Genomic DNA, 20,792 nt, shown 5'->3' with positions numbered 1-20,792 from the left:
GCTCTCCCCCTCGGGCTAGCGGCCACGTTCCGAAACGCTCACCGGCTTCCTTGTCCTTCCATTCTCGTCTCAAAGCCGCTAGACTCCGAGCCTGCTCTGTTGGTATGCTTTGGAGGATGAAGTTTCAGGGAGTAGCATGTTCACATTCAGAGAGAGAGAGAGAGAGAGAGAGAGAGAGAGAGAGAGAGAGAGAGAGTGTGTTTGTGTGTGTGTGTGTGTGTGTGTGTGTGTGTGTGTGTGTGTGCGCGCGCCAGGACTAGGCCTAAGAAGAAAGCCCAGAGTGAAGCCCGTGGCTTTGGTTCCGGGGCCCTTGTGTTCCTGCCGAACGGTCTCTCTGGGCTCTCTCCCATCTTCTGCCTCCCAGGAAGTGGCGCCCGTGTGAAGGGACATGCCTCAGCGCCATCAGGGAAGCGGGTAGTTGGCCGGGTGTGCGGGGAAAAGCATCCTGGACCCCTGCGTGGGCCAAACAGCGGGCGGGCCCAGCTCACTAGGCTGCCTTTGCCCCCCACGGGCCACTGCAGACATCGACTCCAGATGTTTCTGGACCTGTAGCACGGGAATAGGAATCACAGATGGGGTGGCACCGTTCACTGAGCCCGGATGTGTGAGCGGGCACTTCCAAAGCCGTCTTCCTCTTGCCTGTGGGTTGCCCACCTCAGTAATCGCATCCCTTTCGATGCCATCCAGACTCCCAGATTCAACGTCAGAGCCTCCATCTGGATGAGAAAGATCCAGATTTATGGGAAGAGATGATCACGAGGAGGTGCTTCTCCTCGTGCGCCTTCCGGCGGGCTTTGACCCGGGTCCTCCGCCCTCCCGGGTGAGCGAGCCGACCCTGAGACCGGCCTAGAGCTGATCTAAGAAATGCCTCCCCACGCCCAGCGGTGGCCCCTGATCCAGATCTGTTCTCATTCTCAGACTTTCCAGCGCAGGGAAGTGAACAGCCCCATGGCACCAGAGCAATAGGCCAGCGGGGAGGGCGCTTGTCTTGCAAGGGGCCACCCAGACTTGATCCCCAGCACCTCGCAGACGGTCCCTCGAGCCTGCCAGGAATGATCCCTGAGCACTGCGGGGTGTGGCCCCCAAACAAAAATAAAAAAAAAAAACAAAACAAGAAAACAAACAGACCGAGGCATCACCAAGCTCAGAAACGCCGGCTTCCCCAGGAGGCCTAATTACAGATGCCACTTACACGTCAGCCTCATCTCTTGATTGTAATAACAGCTCGCGTCTTCTCTGAGAACTTGCTAGGTACATTCCCTAGATGTTCCCCGGACGTCACACCTGCACGGCCAGTGGGTTCCGTCCAGTCAGGCAAGGCCAGCCAAGGCGTGGAGAGGCTGGTCGCGCGCCTGGGGGCGTTGTGTGTGCTCCCTGCTTTCTCGCCGCACAGGGTCTCTTTCCCCCCTTCAAGCTCCCCTTTCTCGGTCTTCCTAGCTCCCATCTTCCTGGGGAAGACTCTCGGGTACCAAGTCCGTGACATGCATCCCTGTTATCAGCTTTTTTTTTCTTCAGTTTTTATACATTTTATTTCCATAAAGTAGTTCACAGGCTGGAGCGATAGCACAGCGGTAGGGCGTTTGCCTTGCAAGCAGCCGGCCCGGCCGAGCTGGGTTCGATTCCTCCGCCCCTCTCGGAGAGCCCGGCAAGCTACCGAGAGGATCTCGCCCGCACGGCAGGGCCTGGCAAGCTCCCCGTGACGTATTCGATATGCCAGACACAGTAACAACAAAATCTCCGATGGAGACGTTACTGGGCCCACTCGAGCAAAAGTAGTTCACAATAATTCATGACAGATAATATTCAAACACCCACCCGACCAACGAGCATCTTCCCACCGCAATAAGAGGGAAGTGTGTAAAAGTTGTTGATTTCATTCTGGGTGCCCTTTAAGCCCGCATATACGAGAATACAAGCAAGTATGTTAAAACCAAACACGTGTGGGCTGCTGTTAGCTACATCGGTGGGCTGCAGTATAAGAGGTCGCACGGCCGCATTCGCTCCAGGAAAAACTGTGTCATTGCTCTCTTCTGGGACTGTTTCATAGTCTCTGGATCTTGGCCGTTGATGAGATTACACGGCACCGGGGGCAGTTGGTGGGCGTGACCGCCAAGCTACTGGAAAACTAGGGATCTGGGTGAAGGCAGCCCAGCCCCGATCCGAGCAGGCCTGGCGATCTCAGCCACGGGTCCCGCATACCTGGGTTCCTCTGTTGGTTCCCTCGTGGGTGAGGCTTATCTGGGCGTGTGGAGAGTGGCCTTAAGCCCGGCTGTGGCTGGGTTCTGGAGGTTTTCGGCTGCTGGGGCTCTGCTTGGGGCAGGGAGGGAGACTCAACCCACCCCCCTCCAAGGGGGGGTCCTGGTGAAGACAGCCTGGCAAGTGCGGGGGGCAGGAGATTCTGCCCCTGTTACCAGCTTTTTTACAGCATCTCATCGCCTCCCTAGACCCCCGGCCCCAGCTGACCCCCTCACCGGAGCGTCTGCCGGCTGGTGGGTTTGCCCGGAGCCCTTCATGACAGCTGGCCCGCCTGGTCTTGGGGCGACAAGCATCTTGGTCATGTGCCGTGTTCACGTCTCATCTGGGCCGTAGAGACAAGGTGACTCGGGGCTTGGTTCCTCCTGGGGACCTGCTGGGCCCCTCCGGCCTGCAGTCACACCCTCTTCTCGCTGTCTTCCCGCTGCCCTGGACGTGGGCGTGGGCTGCCGTCCACCTGGCTGGTTTTCGTGTCTTAAAGCCATGGCTGTCGGGACCAGGAGCGGCTCCATCCTCTCCCTGAAGAGGGGCTGATGGTCTCTCCAAAATTGGGGCCCCCTTCTGCCTTCCTGTGGCAGTGGCCTGGGGGTTTCCTTTCTCCACGGCCCTGCCACCCTGCCCCGCCATCAGTCAGGGCTGGTCTCTCACTGTCCACACTCAGAGTGCTGAGGGTTTGCACCTTTAATTCCGATGAGCGTTTCTCTGATGAACGGCTCAAGTGTTCACGGGCTGCTTGGCCATTAGGAGACCCTCTCTGGAGAATAGTCACCTTGGACCCTGGGCTTGTTTTATTGTTATTATTATTATTAATTATTACTATGGGCTGGAGTGATAGCACAGCAGGTAGGGCATTTGCCTTGCACGCAACCGACCTGGGTTCAATTCCTCCGCCCCTCTCGGAGAGCCCAGCAAGCTACCAAGAGTATCCCACCTGCACGGCAAAGACTGGCAAGCTCTCCGTGATGTATTCAGTATGTCAAAATCACAGTAACAAGTCTCACGATGGAGACGTTACTGGTGCCTGCTCGAGCAAATCTATGAACAACGGGAGGACAGTGATACAGTGATTGCTTACTATGATTTTTTTTTTTGTTTGTTTGGAGACCACGGCCGGCAGTGCTCAGGACTTGTTCCTGGCGCTGTGCTCCGGGGTCCCTCCTAAGACTGGAGTCCGGGCGGGGGGGGGATTGAACACAGGTGGTGAGAATGCAAAGCAGCCGTCTTCCCCACTGCCCGAACTTTCCAGACCCTGGAGTCCCTTTTAAATTGTGTTGTGCTCTCTCCTCTTTTCATTGTTTGGATTCTTGGAGCAGACCGGCCTCTCTCTCTCCACTCTCTTGGAACTGTCTTTTTTTTTTCCCCGCTTTTTGGGTCACACCCAGCGATGCTCAGGGGTTATTCCTGGCTCTGCACTCAGGAATTACTCCTGGTGGTGCTCGGGGGACCATATGGGATGCCGGGGATTGAACCCAGGTCGGCCGCGTGCAAGGCAAACGCCCTACCTGCTGTGCTATCGCTCCGGGCCCTCTCTTGGAAGTGTCTTTTGATGCACCAGCATTCTCTGAGAGTTTGATGGCATTCCATTCGTCTCTCGGGTTTTTGGAGGCGTTGGGTTTTTTTTTTGGGGGGGGGGGGGCGCAGATCCAAGAAAGCTTGGCCTAGTCGCAGCCTTGAAGATCTCTCCCGTTTTTCAACGGATGGTGTAGATTTTGTTCTCATGGCTTCGGTGATCTTCACTGGGACGTGGGTATTCAGCTATGTGGTGTAAGCTTCTTAGACGATTTCCTAAAAATGCTCTTCCCTCCTGTAATCCATCGTGGCATTCTTTCGCCAGAAGTCAGAGCACCACAAATGTAAGTTTTCTCCCCGCCCCCCCCAACTTTCACTCACATGTGATCTGTCTGCTTTCCTTATCAGAGCGCACACATTCTCCATCACAGTGAAATTTTCAAATCAGGAAATACAAGAGTCTCCTGGCTGTTCTTTTTGGAGATTGTTTTAGCTATTCTCAGTCCCTTGAGTTTCCGTCCGGAATTTTAGGATCAGCTAATTAATTTCTGCAAAAAAAAAAAAAAATTTTTTTTTCAAAAGCCCAAGCAAGATTTTTGCAAGGGCCTGTGCAGGGTCTGTGGGTCTGGGGCCGCTGGCCCGGACGGCTCCCAGGTGAGGATGCGGGACGTCCGTCCCTGTCCGTAGTTCCTTCTCTGCCGCTCTGCCTCATTGGGCAGCATCCTGGAAATGACCTGGGTGCTCCCGGCAATGAAGCCTCCCCCCCACACCCCCCCGCTCCCCGCGACTCCCTTCTCTGGGATGCAGCTGTCAGTGGAGCTATTCTCTTCATTTCCCAAGCGAATTCTAAGTTATTGCTACCACATGTCTCGCAAGCGAAGTCTGAAGACAGGCTTCAGATCATTTTTTTCAAAAGTTTGCCCTCTTCTTTCTCACGCCTCATCACAGCAGCCTGAAGTTCAGCAGGGCAGGATGTGAAGCTGTGATAAGGGCTGGGAGAGAGGGGGAGGAAGGCTGGGCCTCACACCCCATGTGGATCCTGGACGCTACTTCTTGGGGGGTGAGTGGACAGCCCCCGGCAGCGCATAGGGGCTCTTCCTGGCGGTGCTCAGGGCCCAGGTGCTGAGCTGGGACCAGGCCCTAGTCTGCCGGGTCCAGACAAACGCTGGGCCTCGCAAGTGTCTGTGAGTGCCGACCCGCCGTCCACCGGCGGACACGTCGCGTGACCCTGTGGGTTTCCTCTCGTCGTTGGCGCCGGCTAGCTTTGAGGAATTCGGAACGCGAGACTCACAGATGAATCTCGGGAGAGACCAGCGCCGCAGAGAGGCCTCTGAAGCACCAAATCACCACCCAGTTAAAAAATTTAACTCCGTCTCCAGAACCCTAGTTAAAGTTTTAGAATTCCACCCGCGCACAACCACTGCTGCGGACAGCTCGTACGTTATGCCACTGGTATGCCAAGAAATGCGCACAACACTGGAGGGGGTGTAAGGTAGAAGACCACCGATCTTGATCAAAAAACAGATAAGGTAAAGGTAAAGGTAAAGACCCTCCCGTTGATCATCGATTTGCTCGAGCGGGCCCAGTAACGTCTCCATTGGAGACTTTGTTGTTACTGTGTCTGGCATATCGAATACTCTCGGTAGCTTGCCGGGCTCTCCGAGAGGGGCGGAGGAATCGAACTCGGGTCGGCCATGTTGGCCGCTTGTAAGGCGAACGCCCTACCGCTGTGCTATCGCTCCAGCCCTATAATATATATATGTACTGTAGCACTGTCCTCCCGTTGTTCATCATTTTGCTCGAGCGGGCACCAGTAACGTCTCACAACAAATTGTGAGATTTGTTGTTACTGTTTTTGGCATATCAAATACGACACGGGGACCTTGCCAGATTTTACCTTCATATATATATATATATATATCACTATCACTATCCTCCCATTGTTCATCAACTTGATCGAGCGGGCCCAGTAACATTGTGAGACTTGGTACCGTGTTTGGCATATGGAATATGTCACAGGTAACTTGCCAGGCTCTGCCGTGCGGGCGAGATACTCTCGGTAGCTTGCCGGGCTCTCCGAGAGGGGCGGAGGAATCGAACTTGCGTCGGCCATGTTGGCTGTGTGCAAGGCAAATGCCCTACCCGCTGTGCTATCGCTCCAGCCCATAGATAGATAGATAGATAGATTAGCATACCAAGGCTCAAACTCCAACACCGTCTTGTTGATCTCCTATACAGGGGCTTGATGGCTCCAAGGAGAGATACAACAATTTTCACACACTTTCCTCTCAGGAAACCCTTTCGGATCATTTTTAGCCAATTATTTATAACAAGCCATACAAAAAATAATAACAATAAAGTATTTAGCATCTGTACGTGGCGCAGACTTGGGTGGTGGTGGGAAAACTGGAAATAACGGTGGTGGGAAGGTGTCATGGTAGTGGGATGGCTGTTGGCATGTTGAATGCCATCAGCTAGCATGAACAACTTTACGGAAACACAATTTCAAAGTTACAAAGTAAATACAAGAGGGCGCTTGGAACGCGGCTCTGGGTGAGGGGCCCCAGGGGTCCCCTTCTGAGCCGGATCAGAAACTTCCTCCCACTGTCTCCCTGCCGCCTGAGCCCCCTGGAGGTGAGAGCCAGGCATTCTGCCCTTGGTGTGAACCCCGTTTTCAAATGACCCCCCCCCCGTTCCTGGCTCGTCCTTCACGCCCTACCGAGGTCACGAGCTGTCCCCCATGAGCGGCTCTCTGGCAGGGCTCTGACTCCAGAAGCAGAAGGACTTAATGCAGAGCCCGGCAGCTTGCGGCAGAAAAGTGAATGGACTATGCATTAATCCATGCCACCATGCCTGCCCGGGAGGGAAAGGGTGTTGCTCCCTTCCACCTTTTTCCCTCTGGACAGCAAGACGGCGGCCGCCTCGGAGCTTTTTGGAATAATCCAGGTATGAGCCGGTTGTGACGGGGCGACTGAAACCTCATGGGAAGGGGGCATTCCTGGCCTGTCCTTCACGCCCTACTGAGGTCACGAGTTGCCCCCCACGAGTGGCTCTCCGGCACGGCCATGGCTCCAGAGCCACAGAAACCAATCTTATGATTATCAGACTCTCGGCAGAAATACTTCCAGGTTTAATAAGTAAAATATCAGAAATCCAAAATCGCGCGGCCGCAGTAGCAGGTCTGATTTGGGGGTGTAAACTCTGAATAATAAAAGTGCATCTTCTGTCGAAACAATGAATCTAATCAAAGTAGATAGAGTGCTAATTAGAATTCATCTGCCTCTATTGAGGTTCTTGGTGGTGAAAAATCAGTCCTGGTGAAGGGAAACATGTTTGATGATTGCATGACCGAGACTTAAACCTGAAAGCTTTGTAACTTTTCCCACAGTGATTCAATAAATAAATTAAAAAAAAAATTTTTTTAAAAAAAGCATTTAAACCAGAAAAAATAAATAAATTTAAAAAAATGACCCCCCCCCCCCAAAAAAAAATAGCCCACGGGGCCCTCTGGAACCAAAACTCGCATCTGTGTCCATGGAGCACAGCACAGCACTGAGCTGTGGGCACCAGCTAAGGGGTAGTACCAGGACATCAGCCGCTTGGTGCCCACCATACAGAGCGCCCACTGTGCGCCCACCCACTGTGACCTCGTCTCCACGCGTCCCCTCCATGCAGCCCCCCCCCTTGGCCTTCCTGGCCGTGCCCGGGCTGTGTCCGCCCTTGCTGACCCATCAGTGCCACCTGGCTGGCTCCATCTCCCCATTCCTACACCCAGTCGGGGGTGGGGGGGGCTACAGCTTTGCCACCCACTCAGGGTCGGCTCCAGGCCTGTCGACTCCAGCCGTGGGTCACCAATACATAGAACCGTCCACGCAGGATGATTTGCGCTGGGAATTTCACCCGCAGATTCGGCGTCAGGGACTCAGGGAGTCCCCCAGAGATGGGAGTCAGGCAGTGCCAGTGGAACCCTGAGTTTCTTCGTTTTGTTCACGGGTCGGCACCAGGCCGGAGCCAGCGGGGGCCGCACGCGGGCCAGGGAGGACATTCTGCGTGCGTCAGGACGTCCGGGTGCCGGGCAGCTGTGCTGGGAAGCGGCCCTGGGCTGTGTGTGTTTGTCTTTGCAACTGCCGTGGCATGTTGGAATTTGGGATCCCATAAATTTTTAGTTGAGGTAGCATTCTGAACCGCTGAGAGAAATGGAAAGCGTTGGGTTTCGGAGGAAGAGCCGCGGCGAGGTTGGACAAGCGAGGTTGGACGGTGAGGTTGGACGGGCCGGCGGGACCTGAGCCCTGCCCTGCGAGTGGATCCCGTCTGTGTTTGAACCTGTGCAGGCCGTCGTCTTGCCAAGATTGAGAAAACCTGTTTGGAGAAAATCCCCCTTGTTCCCAGACCAGCTCCCCTGGCAGCCGGGGTTTTCATCCTCGTGCCCAGCACGTGCAGGGGACAAGGCCGAGGTGGCCATGACAGCTGTCCACCCTACGAGACAAACACCTCGTGGAGGGGCTCCCTGGAGCACTGCTGACGGGGGGCCTGGAAGACGCCAGCTCGGGACCGTCAGGGGTTGGGCACGGGGCCACAGAGAGTCTAGATCTCGCTCTTCTGATTTGGGGGCGTTGGCCCCACCCAGCAGTGTTCAGGCCTTATGCCCAACTCAGTGCTCAGGGATCACTCCCGGTAGGCCTTGTAGGCAGGGCCAGGGATCGAACCCAGGGCCGTGGGTGTGTGTGGTGACCCCCGTGCTCTCTTTCCTGCCCTTCTCCGCGATCTGGTCCTTGCAAGACTAGAAGATTGAATAGAAACGTTTTTTTGTTTGTTTGTTTTGTTTTTTGGGTCACACCTGGTGATGCTTCGGGGTTGCTCCTGGCTCTGCACTCAGGAATCACTCCTGGCGGTGCTCGGGGGACCCTATGGGATGCTGGGAATCGAACCCGGGTCGGCCGCAAGCCAGGCAAACGCCCCCACCTGCTGTGTTATGGCTCCAGCCCCCAAACAGAAACCTTAAAGCTGCCCCGGCTGCCAGGGTTGCTGGTCTGGGAACAAGGGGGATTTTCCCCAAATAGGATTTCTCAATCTTGGCAAGACGACGGCCCCCATAGGTCCCTTCCTTCTCACCGTGCTCTTTCATCCGGTCACCGCAAAGCGCGAGGGCCACTCAGCACCGGAAGGTGGTGTTGGGGTGACGCCGGCAAGGGGCCTCCCGACTTTCCCCCTCCGCCGCCCTGTCGGGGTGGGGCAGGTCTCCGATGTGGGGGTGGGGGAGGGAGGGTTTATCGGCGCCCCGGCACTCGCCGTGTTGGTCTGCTTCTCTCCTTAGCTCCTTAGCCCCCCGTGTCTCCCTCCTGCCCCACGAGCCCCCACGTAGCTCTATGAATAGGGAATGCAAGATGTTTATGTTCTTTTAAAAATTAAAAGAAAAAATCAGGGTGGTCTTAGCTGTCCGTCTTCCCGCCTGGCATTTCCCCTCATACAAGCCTTTTGCATTTTCTGTGTAACAATTGGCATTCCGAGCGCTTTTCCTTGGCCCGCTGCCGGCCCCGCATACTGCAGAGGCAAATTAGGAATGTGAAAACGTCCCCCCAAGAAAAATGTTTGCTATGAAAGAACAGCCGAGGTGACACTCCGAATTAGAGCTTTCGAGCTGCTTAACTTGTCTCAGTGACACTCATGAGCTGTTTCTCTCTCTCTCTCTCTCTCTCTCTCTCTCTCTCTCTCGCTCACTCGCTCTCGCTCTCTCTTTCTCTGTCTTTTTTTTTTTTCTTATTTCAAAGCGGGTGGTGGTTGCGGGTGTGGAATTAGTGGGAAGAAACGCCCAAGGCTGGGGGGGGCGGCTTGGCTGGCCGGGCCCTCCCTGTCAGACGCCTTCTCCACTGATAATACATCTTTTGTCTTTTTTTTTTTTTCTTCTCTTCCCAGGAGCTAATTTTGTGACTCGAAAAATTAGCCGGTCTGTAGCGAAGATTTACCTTGGACAACTGGAATGTTTCAGCCTGGGGAATCTGGATGCCAAGCGAGATTGGGGTCACGCCAAGGACTACGTCGAGGTAGGACCGACTCATTCTCTTCTGGAAAATACCTGTCGTGCTTGATGGGTCCGTGCCAGGGTCCCAGAGGGACCTCCCCATGGGCTGGTGGGCCCAGCAGCTGACCTTTAGGCTGAACTTGGCCTGGACAGGCCAACGCGACCGGGGTGGACGGTTCCCAGAAAGACATCCGGGTGCCCTGGCCGGCTGAAGGGTGACTCTCCTTCCTGCCTGGACCTTTGAAGAAAGGTCCAGAGCTGGAAATATCCCTTCTCTGCTCTCAGAGACCCTCTGATTTCCGTTCGTGTCCTCTCAGACCTGCCGATGACCCGTCATGGTCTACAGAATGATGCCTAGGGCTGGTGGGGTTGGCTACTTGGGACTTCGGTCATTTGTCCACCCACTGTCCTGTGTGACCGCGCACCAGTGCCCAGTGCCCAGGCAGAGGGAGGGTCCCGGTGCAGCCCAGACTCGGGATTCTGGAGAGACGAAGCCAGATTCTCACTCATGGGGGTTTGAGCAGGGGTGGGGGCTACGTCTTGAGCAATTGGGGTTTTCCTGTGAGCAAGCGACCACCTCATCACTGCCCTGGGCCACCCTCTCTCCACTCTCTGGTGGCTTCTCCATCCAGGCACGGGTCTGCTCCCATGGGGGTCCCCGACCCTGGTCCAGGCGTTTGACCGTTCCCCACGCTCTGGAGACTGTTTCTCCTCTAGGCCGTCCCTCTCCGGGAAACCGGGGTCTCACCGTCTAGCCCACCAGTGAGATTAGGAGCCAAAACCTGGATGTTTCCGAGACGAAGCAAAGGTGGGGGCTGGCTTGGCGACCCAGATGTGTTTGCGCCCGATTCCCGCCATCGAGAGGGTCTGCGCACACGTGCTAACCCGCGTGGGGAATATTAGCTGTGCGTTCAAGTCTCGAGGTGCAATGGGGGGGCGTTAGGGCCGTCTCGTTTGGGTTTCACGCTATTCCATGTAAAAGCCGGAAAACGGGAGACGGGAGACCGGAGATGTTAGGCAGTGGCCCCTGTGGTCTTATCTGCTGAAAAACAAGTGACAGGTTTTGTAAAAGTCAACGCCCACTGTTCTCATGGGTCGTCATTTAGTTCCATAGGGCTGGAGCGATAGCACAGTGGGTAGGGTGTTTGCCTCGCACGCAGCTGACATGGCTGACCCAGGTTCGATTCCTCTGCCCCTCTCGGAGAGCCCGGCAAGCTACCAAGAGTATCTTGCCCGCACGGCAAAGCCTGGCAAGCTCCCCGTGACGTATTCGATATGCCAAACACAGTAACAACAAGTCTCACAACGGAGACGTTACTGGGCCCGCTCGAGCAAAATCGATGAACAACGGGAGGACGGTGACAGTGACAAGTCCTGAGGTTACCTCAATACACTTGTTTTGTCGGCCACACCCGACGGGGCTCAGGACTTACCCGGCTCTGCTCTCAGGGATGGCACCTGGCAGGCTGGGAGGCCCCTTTGGGATGCCGGGGATCGAACCCGGGTCTGAGGCACGCAAGGCAAGTGTCCTGCCGGCCGTACTGTTTCTCTGACCCTGGTCTCTACAGACTTAAAGACTATCCAGACTCTCTTTCTTCACGTTCAGGGCGGACAGACTAGCCGCGAGGCCGTTACACTTGAGCAGGGCTGAAGAGCAAGTGCTTGCTGGCGCTTGAAGCTAGATTTCAGTGGCAAGGGGCAACGGCCTAGCGGAAGTCAGTAAGAAGGTTGATAATGTTTGTAGTTGGTTTTGATGGTTTTCTACTAAATCCTTCTCTTTTTTGAGTTTTGAAGTGAATGCATCTAAACTCTTGAACTGGGGGAAAGTGATGGCCGCCGTTCCAAAGTAGATCGGACGATGCGGCTGGCCTGCAGGAGACGGTTAGGGAGACACACGCCGGGAGAGGGTCGCCGGCGAGGCAAGCACGTGAGAGACGCAGCCGCCCAGCCCCGCACCCCCACCCCGCATGCCAAGGCCGGCCCGGCTGCTGGGCAGAGCTGAGGCCTTGGCACCAGGGCCCCTGTTTGTGTTTGCTTAAGAGCAAAGTGCTTTGTAAACGTTCGGGTGCGGAGACTTCAAAAGGAGCTGCGCGCTGGACGGCCCGTCGTGTCAGCCTCCCCGAAAAGGCTGCGAGACGGGGAGTCTTCCGGCCCCGCTCTGTCCGCGCGAGAGTAATGGCCTGAGTCAGAACATGCAGTGTTTACATGGCACGCGCATACGCGGGGTCGTCTCACACACTCACGCACACTCGCGGGCGCCCAGGTGACACGCACACGCGCAGAGCCTTCAAACACACGCATACGGTCACACACACGCACACGCGCTCATAAACACGCACATGGACTCATAAACACATACAGTCACACACATGCACTCAGACACACAGAGTCACACAGATGTACACACACGCACGTACATGCATACACACACATGCACTCATGAACACACGCAGTCACACAGCTGTACACACATGCATATATAGGTGTGCACGCACATTCTCTCACACACATGCACTCGTAAACACACACACAGTCACACACAGACATACACACATGCACATATATGCACACACACATACACACATTCTCTCTCTCTCACACACACACACACACGTGTATACACACACACACACACACACACACACTACCATACCATCCCCGTTGGCATGAAGGCCCTAGCTCATTCGTCCCCTGCCACCCAGAGGGGTCTTGCCTGGCCAGGCGGCACCCAGAGGGACGCGTGCTGCCCGCGTGAGTTGCCTCTCCTGGTTGCCCCTGGCGGGCCCTGCAGTAAGTGCAGGTGACTCAGGCTCGAGAAAGGTGTCCTAAAGCCAGAAGCGTCTTTTCTGGAAGCAGCGCCCGCCCGCCCGTCCCATTGTTCGCGCTTCTACGCGTATTCAGATGAGGTGACTCACCCAACGGTGACTAACCAACCGTGGCCGTTGCCAGAGTCAGAGTCAGGGGTGTGAGGAGGGGGCAGAGAGCGTCACCGTCTGCTCGGGGCACCCCTGCGCCTGGCATCTGTGATTCAGGATAAAGAGGCCTTGGCAGGTGCGACTCCTCCGGGCCCTGCTCCTACCTCATCTCCTGCCTTTAATTGTCGAATCCCTCCTATGGCCCGTGGGTGGAAGCCGCCTCCTCCCTCCTCATCCTCCCTCCCCCGGGAGCGCTGGGCTGGGCTCGGCCCGGCTCTATCTCCCCGTGCCCATCTGCAAACAGGACGTAGTGACCGCCCGGTGCAGAGTGCGCGGCCGATTAGAATCAGACCTTCGTGCCTCACGCCCAGGTCTTTGCGGCGACCCCCGGCGGGACCTTTTCCTGCGACTGTCCACGCTCGCTCCCTGCCACCCGCGTGTCCCCGAGTGCAGGGGGCGTTGAAGGCCGCTGGCTTTCTGCTCATGGCCGGCATGTTCTCCCTGGTGGTGGGTTTGTAACGCCCACATCCATCCCGGGGTCCGCACGGGCGTTGGTCTGTGGCGCTGCCGAGGGTCACCTCCTAGGAGGGGTGTCCTGCCGTGGTGCTGGCCCACCTTTGAGAGGTGTTCACGGGGGCGGGGGTACCCCAGAGAGCCCCGGGGATGAGGCCTTGAGATCTTCTCCACCACCATGCGAGGCCTCGTGCCAACACCGCTGACCCGCGCCGGGCAGCAGGGACCCCTGGTCACACCTTCCTGCAGGACGGGCGCTGAGGAGGGCGGGGAGGGGGTGGCCTGCACTTCACCCCTGACCTGCCTCCCAGGAGCCCACGCGGGCAGAGAGTCCCGAGCACTTGGGGGGAGCACCTCCCCGCGTGCCCTCATCTCTCCGTGGCAGTTCTGAGGGGGGGTGGCCCGTCGGTGGCGTGTTCCTCTTCCTCTGGCAGGGTTGCCCCAGGCTCTCGTCCCTCACTTAGAGTGTCGGGGTGGAACCCAGGCCCTTGGGCTCGCGGGCCCCGCAGCCTCCTGCTCTCCGCATGGCCAGTCACCGGGCTGGCATGTGTTTCCACGCAGGCTGGAACTCCCTGGGGCTCCATCTCCAGTGCTCGCAACGTGTCTTCCCCTGTGGTCTCCGGGCGTGGTGCCTGTGTTGAACTGCACGGGTGGAGGAGAGTGAGAGGGGGACACGCCAGGCCTGACTGATAAGAAAAGACACTTGCTGGGAGGATGACAATTGCTGGGGGTCGCACCCAGCGGTGCTCAGGGATGCTCCCTGCTCTGTGCTCATGCCCACGGAACCGTGCGGTGTCGGGATGAGCTCAGGCCTCCTGCAGTTGCCAGTGGCCGTCAGAATGTGTCTGGGCCTGGGATGGGTGACGCGGACCCGCCTGGGAACCTCCTTGTGGTCGCCTCTCTGTCCCCCCAGGGAGGATTCTTCTAGAAAGAGCAGGGCTTGCACTCTGCTGCTCCTCTCTTTCTCTCTGCTATGTTCAGTTGGGTCCCTCCACCTACGGTGCACGCACGCGCGCGCGCACACACACACACACACAGTACACACACCGACCAACATGCAGACATACGCACATAGACACAGACACATTAGCACACGTGTACAGGTACATAGACACACACACATACCCAAACATGTGACAGTCACGGACATGGTTAGATGCACAGACATGTACATAAATGTCCAGAGATACACACAGACATAGACACAGACACATAACCCAGACATACACACACACACACACACACAGACACACAGAGAAAGACCAACATACAGACTTATGCCCATAGACACAGACACATTCACAGATGAACACACGTGTACAGATACATAGACACGCACATATGCCCAAACACGTGACAGTCACAGATTTGGTTAGATGCACAGACGTGTATACAGACACCCAGAAATACACACAGACGTGTAGACATAGAAACATAACCCAGACACACACACACACACACACACACACACACACACACACACACACACGGTCTGTAAGTCGGAGATTCCCAGGCAGCCATGAGGATCCCCTCGGCCCCCTGCAGCCAGGCGTCCCCTCATTTGCTGGCCCCCCTGGGCCCCGAGCCTCGTGGAGGGTGTGCAGAGTCCCTGGCCCGTCCCCATGCGTCCCCGGTCATGTATGTGGGAGTCGGGTGGAGTCCGGGAGACGGGGGGCCTTCCAGGAAGGTGCTGGTGGCCCGTGGCCGGTGGCCGTGGCTCTGGGCTGTGGTCATCAGGGCCGCACCCACACATGCGCACCCCGGGACGGCAACCCCTCCCCACCTCCCCAGACTGAGCCCCTGGTCCTGGGGGTCCGCGTTGGAGGACGAGGGTCTTCGTGGTTTTCTTGGTGTCTCCTGCAGGCCGAGTTTGACTCTGATTCCCCGCCGGGTCTTAAGCCCAAATCCACAACCGAACCTGAGCACTCCTGCAGCTGGGGGCACGGACCCCCGGGGGCCGCCGCCTCCTCTCCGTGCATCTCGGCTGTCGTCGCCAGCTCAGGCTGCCACCCGGGGGTGGGGCTGGGGGGGTGTGGGATGGTGGGGGCGGTCCCTGAGCTGAGACAGGGGCCTGTGTGCGGGGTGAGCCCCCAACTCCTCGCTCTACCGAGTATGATACTTCCCGGTGGGAACTGTGTGCTTGGCGATTCTGGGGCGAAATCTGGAGACCCTCCCTTGGGGCCCTCCCAGGCTTCCCAGCAGGAAGGAGGCTCTCAAACCACCCCCCCCCCCCCACCCTCCACACACACACCCGGAACCAGGGGACGCCAGTCGGATCCCCGGGTCGGGACGAAAGTGCCGCATTAGGAGAGGCAGGAGGGAAAAGCCCGAGTCACGTCTTCCTAATCGGAGCCCGCCGTGTGCGTTGAGATATAATTTGGAGAAGGTCTCAGGCGGGGACCGGAAAGACAGGTCCGACCGAAATCGGCTCATCGCATCTGATCCTTATCTGCGCGCACACAACCCCGCTCCAAAATAAAACCCTGCAGCCTGGCAGGGGCGGCCCGCACATTCCAGGCCTTTGTCAGCAGCTGAAAGCCTCATTGTCGCTCACTCGTGGCCAGCGGCTGGGAACCGGGGCCGGGAACCGGGGGCCGCGCCAACTGGCCGGGCCCAATGAGTCAGCTATTAAAATTACCCCTAATGAATTACCGGTTTGCTTGCTTAATTGCGCGTGAGATGGGCCCGGGGAGGGTGGGCGTGGGGCGGCGCTCGAGAAATGGCCGGGGCCGAGGTAAGCGTCTCCGCCGAGTCCAGGCTGACCTCGGCTCCCCGCGGCCGCCCCCACCACGCCACCCCTCCCTCCTGCTGTGCTGGGGACCCCGTGGCGGAGGGGCGGGTGGCCCACCGTGTGCCCAGCCAGTGCTTCTCCTGTGGTGTCTGTCCGTTCGTTCGGGACTCTCCTGAGGGCCAGTGAGTGTCCAAGGCCTCTGTCCTGGGGACTCCGCCCAGCCCAGCCTCCTCCTTGGGGTGCTCCCGGCCCTCCCTGAGGGTGAGGTGTGCCCCGCGTCTGAGCTGGCCTTCCTCTCTGCTCCCACCTCTCCTCCACGGCCTCCTGACAGGGGCTGGCCAAGCATCCTGGGGACCGCCCACCCGGGCTGGCCCCTGGGTGGGAACCGCATCCGTCCCCCCCGAGGCGGCTCCTGGCTCCCGAAGTCTTCTTGGCCCATCCCGCTTTCTTGTCTTGTTTGGTTTTGTTTGGTTTTGTCTGGGGGCCGCGCCTGGCACTGCTCCGGGCTGACTCCCGACTCTGCACTCCGGGATCGCGTCTGCCGGGGCTCGGGGAACCGTCTGGGGTGCCGAGGCTGGCACTGTGTCAGTCGGCTGCACGCCTGGGACCAGCGCGGGGCTGATTCAGAGCCCGCGTGCCCAGGCAGACGGGAGGCTGGCAGGAGGCTGGCGGGGAGGAAGGTGCCCGGGACCTCCGTGAGCCCTACCCTCCGCGTGTCTCCCCAGTCTGTGGGCAGTTGGGGGGGGCTCTTTCCCTCCCCCGCCACCTCTGTGCCCCCTCCCGAGTGACACAGTTCCCAGGGTCTCCGGCATACCCCTGCCGGCAGTGTTTCGGGCCTGGCCGTTGGCACCGGGGGAACAAGCTCTCTGTGCCGTTGGCCCCTCCAGCTGCTTCCTGGGGCCCTGGGGGCCCTGGTCCACGTCCCTGCGAGGTCCTGCCTCCCTCCACCCCTACCCATGGGCTCACAGCCCACCTTCCGGGGTCACTGGTGCCCTTCCCAGCAACGCCTGTCACATGTTTTGTTTGTTTGTTTGTTTTGCTTTTTGCTTTTTGGGTCACACCGGGCGATGCACAGGGGTCACTCCTGGCTCTGCACTCAGGAATTCCTCCTGGCGGTGCTCGGGGGACCCTATAGGATGCTGGGAATCAAACCCGGGTCCGTCTCATGCAAGGCAAACGCCCTTCCCGCGTGCTGTGCTATCGCTCCTGCCCCGACGTCTGTCACCTGGGGAGGTGCTCTGAGCACCTTGGGGCGTCTTGGGGTAAAGACGCCGGAGCCTGCGTTACCCAGTCCCATGGCTCATCTCACGGCAGAGGTCCTGGTCAGTGGCAGGGCCATGACCTTCTCCCCCACAGTGCCCCGGGGTTGGCAGCAGCAGGCCGGCTGCCCCCAGAGGGGAGGGGACCGTCAGGACGCCGGGAGTCCAGTCTCCAGATTCTTCGGGGGAAACGGGGCGTCCACACACACGCAGTGACACAGCTCGGGGTTCTGCGGGGAGTGGGAGAGACCCCCCTTCTTCCGGCCTCATGTCTCGGGGCTGGGCAGGGGCTGGCTGGGCCCACCGGGGCCTCGGGGGCCGCCCTCCCTCCTTCCGCCGAGACCCTTCCCGGGGCGCCCCTCATGCTCTTGGAGTATATGAACGGTGGTCTGTGGGCGACTCGGGCTGGATCGCCGGCACCGTGTATGGTCCCCCAGACCCCGCCAGGAGTGACCCCTGAGCGTGCCTGGTGCGCCCCCCCCCCCCAAACTAATGAATAAGTAACAGCCAGGAGCAGCTTCCGGCCCGGGTAGGTGCTCCCGTTTCTCCTCCTCCCTCCCCCACCCCCAACTAGGACGGGGCACACGGCCCCAGACTTCCGTCCCGGACCCCCGAGACTCACCCCCACCCTTCCCCTCTCTGCGTTTCTGTGTCTGACGTGTTGGTGCTTCTTGGGTTTGATAAAAGGGGCGCGGGAGGGGGGTGGGACGGGTCAAGGAGCGTCAGGAAAGTGCTTCGCTCAGCAGAACCCGCTTCTCGCTTCCTGCCCCGGCCTGGGCCCCCGCCACGCCCCTCCTCGCCGCCTCGCCCTGGTGGTCCCGGGGCCTCTGTCCGCTCGGGGCGTCTCCACGGTGGGGAGCTGAAACCAACCTGTCGTGACCGAGAACGGGGGCTGGGGGGGCGGGCAGGGGGTCACCTCGTCTCGGACGCCCCCTCTGCTCCTCTCCTGCGAGCCGGGAGGTGGGTTTCCGAGGGCCGCCCCCGGGCCCAGGGCTGGAGGAGGAAGGGCTGCCCCTCGGGCCCGGGCCCCGGAAAGGGTCACTAGCGGGAGGGCGCTGGCTTCACGTGGCCAAGCTAGTTCGGTCCCCGGCACCCTCTATGGGCCCTGGGCCCCACCCGGTGTGGCCGAACCACCAGGATCACCAGCGGTAGCTGTTGTGTCATGGTTGAGGTGCGGGGAGCCCCCCAGCGGGGCCCTGCCATGGTGCCTGCCAGGTGTGGTTAGCGCCAGGGCTCAGGGATGCATCACCGCCTTGGGGCCTGCAGTGCCAGGGGCCCGGGCCCCTCTGGGCAGTGCTGGGGGCCTGCAGCTGCCCCCAGTGATTCTTGGGGACCGTGTGGTGTCGGGTAGTGGGCCTGGGCCCCTGCGCCCTTGGCTCGGTCCTGCCTGCCCGGCCTCTGGTTTCCGTCGGGGCCCCTTCCATGACTCCCTGTCATGCTGCGCCAGCCCCCTCGGAGGGACCAGGAAGGACGTCAGCTGCCCTTGGGTCCGTTTCCAAGGAGGGGTGTGGGACAGCGTGGGAAAGTCCAGATCCTTCCACCACCTGGGCAGATTTTCGGACCAAACCCACATATACCGGGTGGGTTTTTTGGCGTCACCCGCAGGAGCTGAGGGGTCTGCCCGGGGCTGGGGTGGGGGCACAGGCCACATCCCCAGGTCTGCCAGGGCTTGGTCTGCCTGCGCCCCCCTCCCCCCTCCGCCCCTTGCCCCCACCCCTGCCCGGCTCACCCCCCTACACACGGCCCAGGGCCAGAGCCCACGCGCTGTTCATTCTTTCTCCATGGTGCTGCCCCACCCCGGGTCTGCGGATGGGCGGTGTCCACCTGCGGACAGGGACACCATTTCCAGTACGGAACCCCGAACCCCGTGCCCGGCGTGTCCGCAGGAGTTGGCAGCTCCTCGGTGAGAAGGACTCGTGGCCAGTCTTAGAGGGGACAGCGCTCGGGCTTCAGCCGTGCACGCGACTGGCCCCAGTTCCGTCCCCAGCATGCTGGAGGGTCCCGCACCCTGCCAGGAGTGAGCCCCGAGCGTCGCCGGCTGTGACACGAATATAAAATCATAAGCAGAAAACAAAAGACTGGGGCTGGAGCAATAGCACAGCGGGGAGGGCGTTTGCCTTGCACGCGGCCAACCCGGGTTCGATTCCCAGCATCCCATATGGTCCCCTGAGCACCGCCAGGAGTAACTCCTGAGTGCAGAGCCAGGAATAACCCCTGTGCATTGCCGAGTGTGACCCAAAAAGCAAAATACAAAACAATAAAAAAAAAATAGAAAACAAAACAAAAGACCTTCCCTCGTAGGCCTTCCCTCAGGCCACTTCTTCCCGCGGGTCCAGGACGGTCAGCGCCAAGTCCAGCGGGCTTCAAGCAGGTGCCAACCTCCGGCGTGCTCTTTGGTACAGAGGATGTTAGGGTCAGCCCCTGCTGGGGCCCCCTTAGCCCGGGCACTGCGGGAGGGGGCGCCACACTGGACACTGACCCGGGCCTCCTCTCCGGCTGCAGGAGGCAGGCCACGGGGCCTCGTGGGGAAGACGGGCCCCGCCTGGGGTAGGATGGCTCAGTGGCCAGGCTCCGCCCGCCATGGGTGGGACCCTGCCCCATCGCCAACTGCAAAGAGACGAGTGTGTGTCTGGGTTCGTTTCCTGACACTCTTGGACCAGCCCCACCGCAGTTTGAGGAAAAGACGCATCCACGAGGAATCTAAAATGTAGAAGTCAGGGCTGGAGCGATAGCACAGCGGAGAGGGTGTTGGCCTTGCATGCGGCCCACCCGGGTTCGATTCCCAGCATCCCATAGGGTCCCCCGAGCACCGCCAGGAGTAATTCCTGTGTGCAAAGCCAGGAGGAACCCCTGTGCATCGCCGGGGTGTGACCCAAAAAGAAAATAAATAAATAAAATGTAAAAGTCAGGCTTAGTGCCTCCCCGCCCCCAAGCTCCTTTTTTGCCGAGTTGACAGACTACAACATACTTATCAGCGGAGTGACCGGTCCTCACCGCCTCTCTGTGCTCAGAGATTTATTTCTTTCGGGGCGGGGCGCATTCCCCAACCCCAGAGGGTGCCGTTCATGTGCCAGTTTTCGCTTGAGAAGAATGACTTTGCAGTTGTAGGTGTTTGGGGATGCGGCCGGCCCCCGACGTGCAGCCTGCAGGACGCAGAGACAGAACATCTGGGCTCCCGGGCGGCCGCCCACACCCCCCCACCCCCAGCGCGGCCACAGCTCCGGTTACCAGCAGCCGTGCGCCAAGCAAGGCCGCCGTGGACGGGCCCCGTCCGTTATCCGGATCAAACAGACGGGGAGGCACACGGCCGTTTGCTCTGTGCTGGAAACGGCCCCAGCCCTCGCCGTCCCCCACTGGCTGCGGGTCCCAGCACGGGGAACGCGGCCCCTCGGACCACCTAGAAGCGGCTGTCGGTCATGGAGAGAAACCAACCGGCCGGGCCCTCTCCCGCCACCACCGTTCCAGGGGGGAAGAACGGGGAGCTTTCTCCGGCGGCAGGAGGAGCCCCTGGCCCTCCGATTTCCGGGGGGGAAGCCGTGATTTCCTTCTGCTCCTGCCTCTCGTCAAGCACGATTGTCTTGTGTCTTGCTTGA

General features: G+C 59.1%; 1 protein-coding gene across 1 annotated transcript in view; it reads left to right on the top strand.

Moving 5' to 3' along the window:
* GMDS (GDP-mannose 4,6-dehydratase) overlaps nucleotides 1–20,792 on the top strand; it is a 453,738-nt gene that overhangs the window by 202,184 nt on the left and 230,762 nt on the right. The window contains exon 7 of the mRNA XM_056107776.1: nucleotides 9,676–9,803. Coding sequence (XP_055963751.1) covers nucleotides 9,676–9,803 — 128 coding nt within the window. The remainder of the gene's footprint in view (nucleotides 1–9,675; nucleotides 9,804–20,792) is intronic.

The sequence above is a fragment of the Sorex fumeus genome, unplaced genomic scaffold (assembly GCF_029834395.1).
Source record: "Sorex fumeus unplaced genomic scaffold, SorFum_2.1 ptg000175l, whole genome shotgun sequence".
Taxonomy (NCBI): domain Eukaryota; kingdom Metazoa; phylum Chordata; class Mammalia; order Eulipotyphla; family Soricidae; genus Sorex; species Sorex fumeus.
This window is presented reverse-complemented; position numbering and strand designations above follow the sequence as displayed.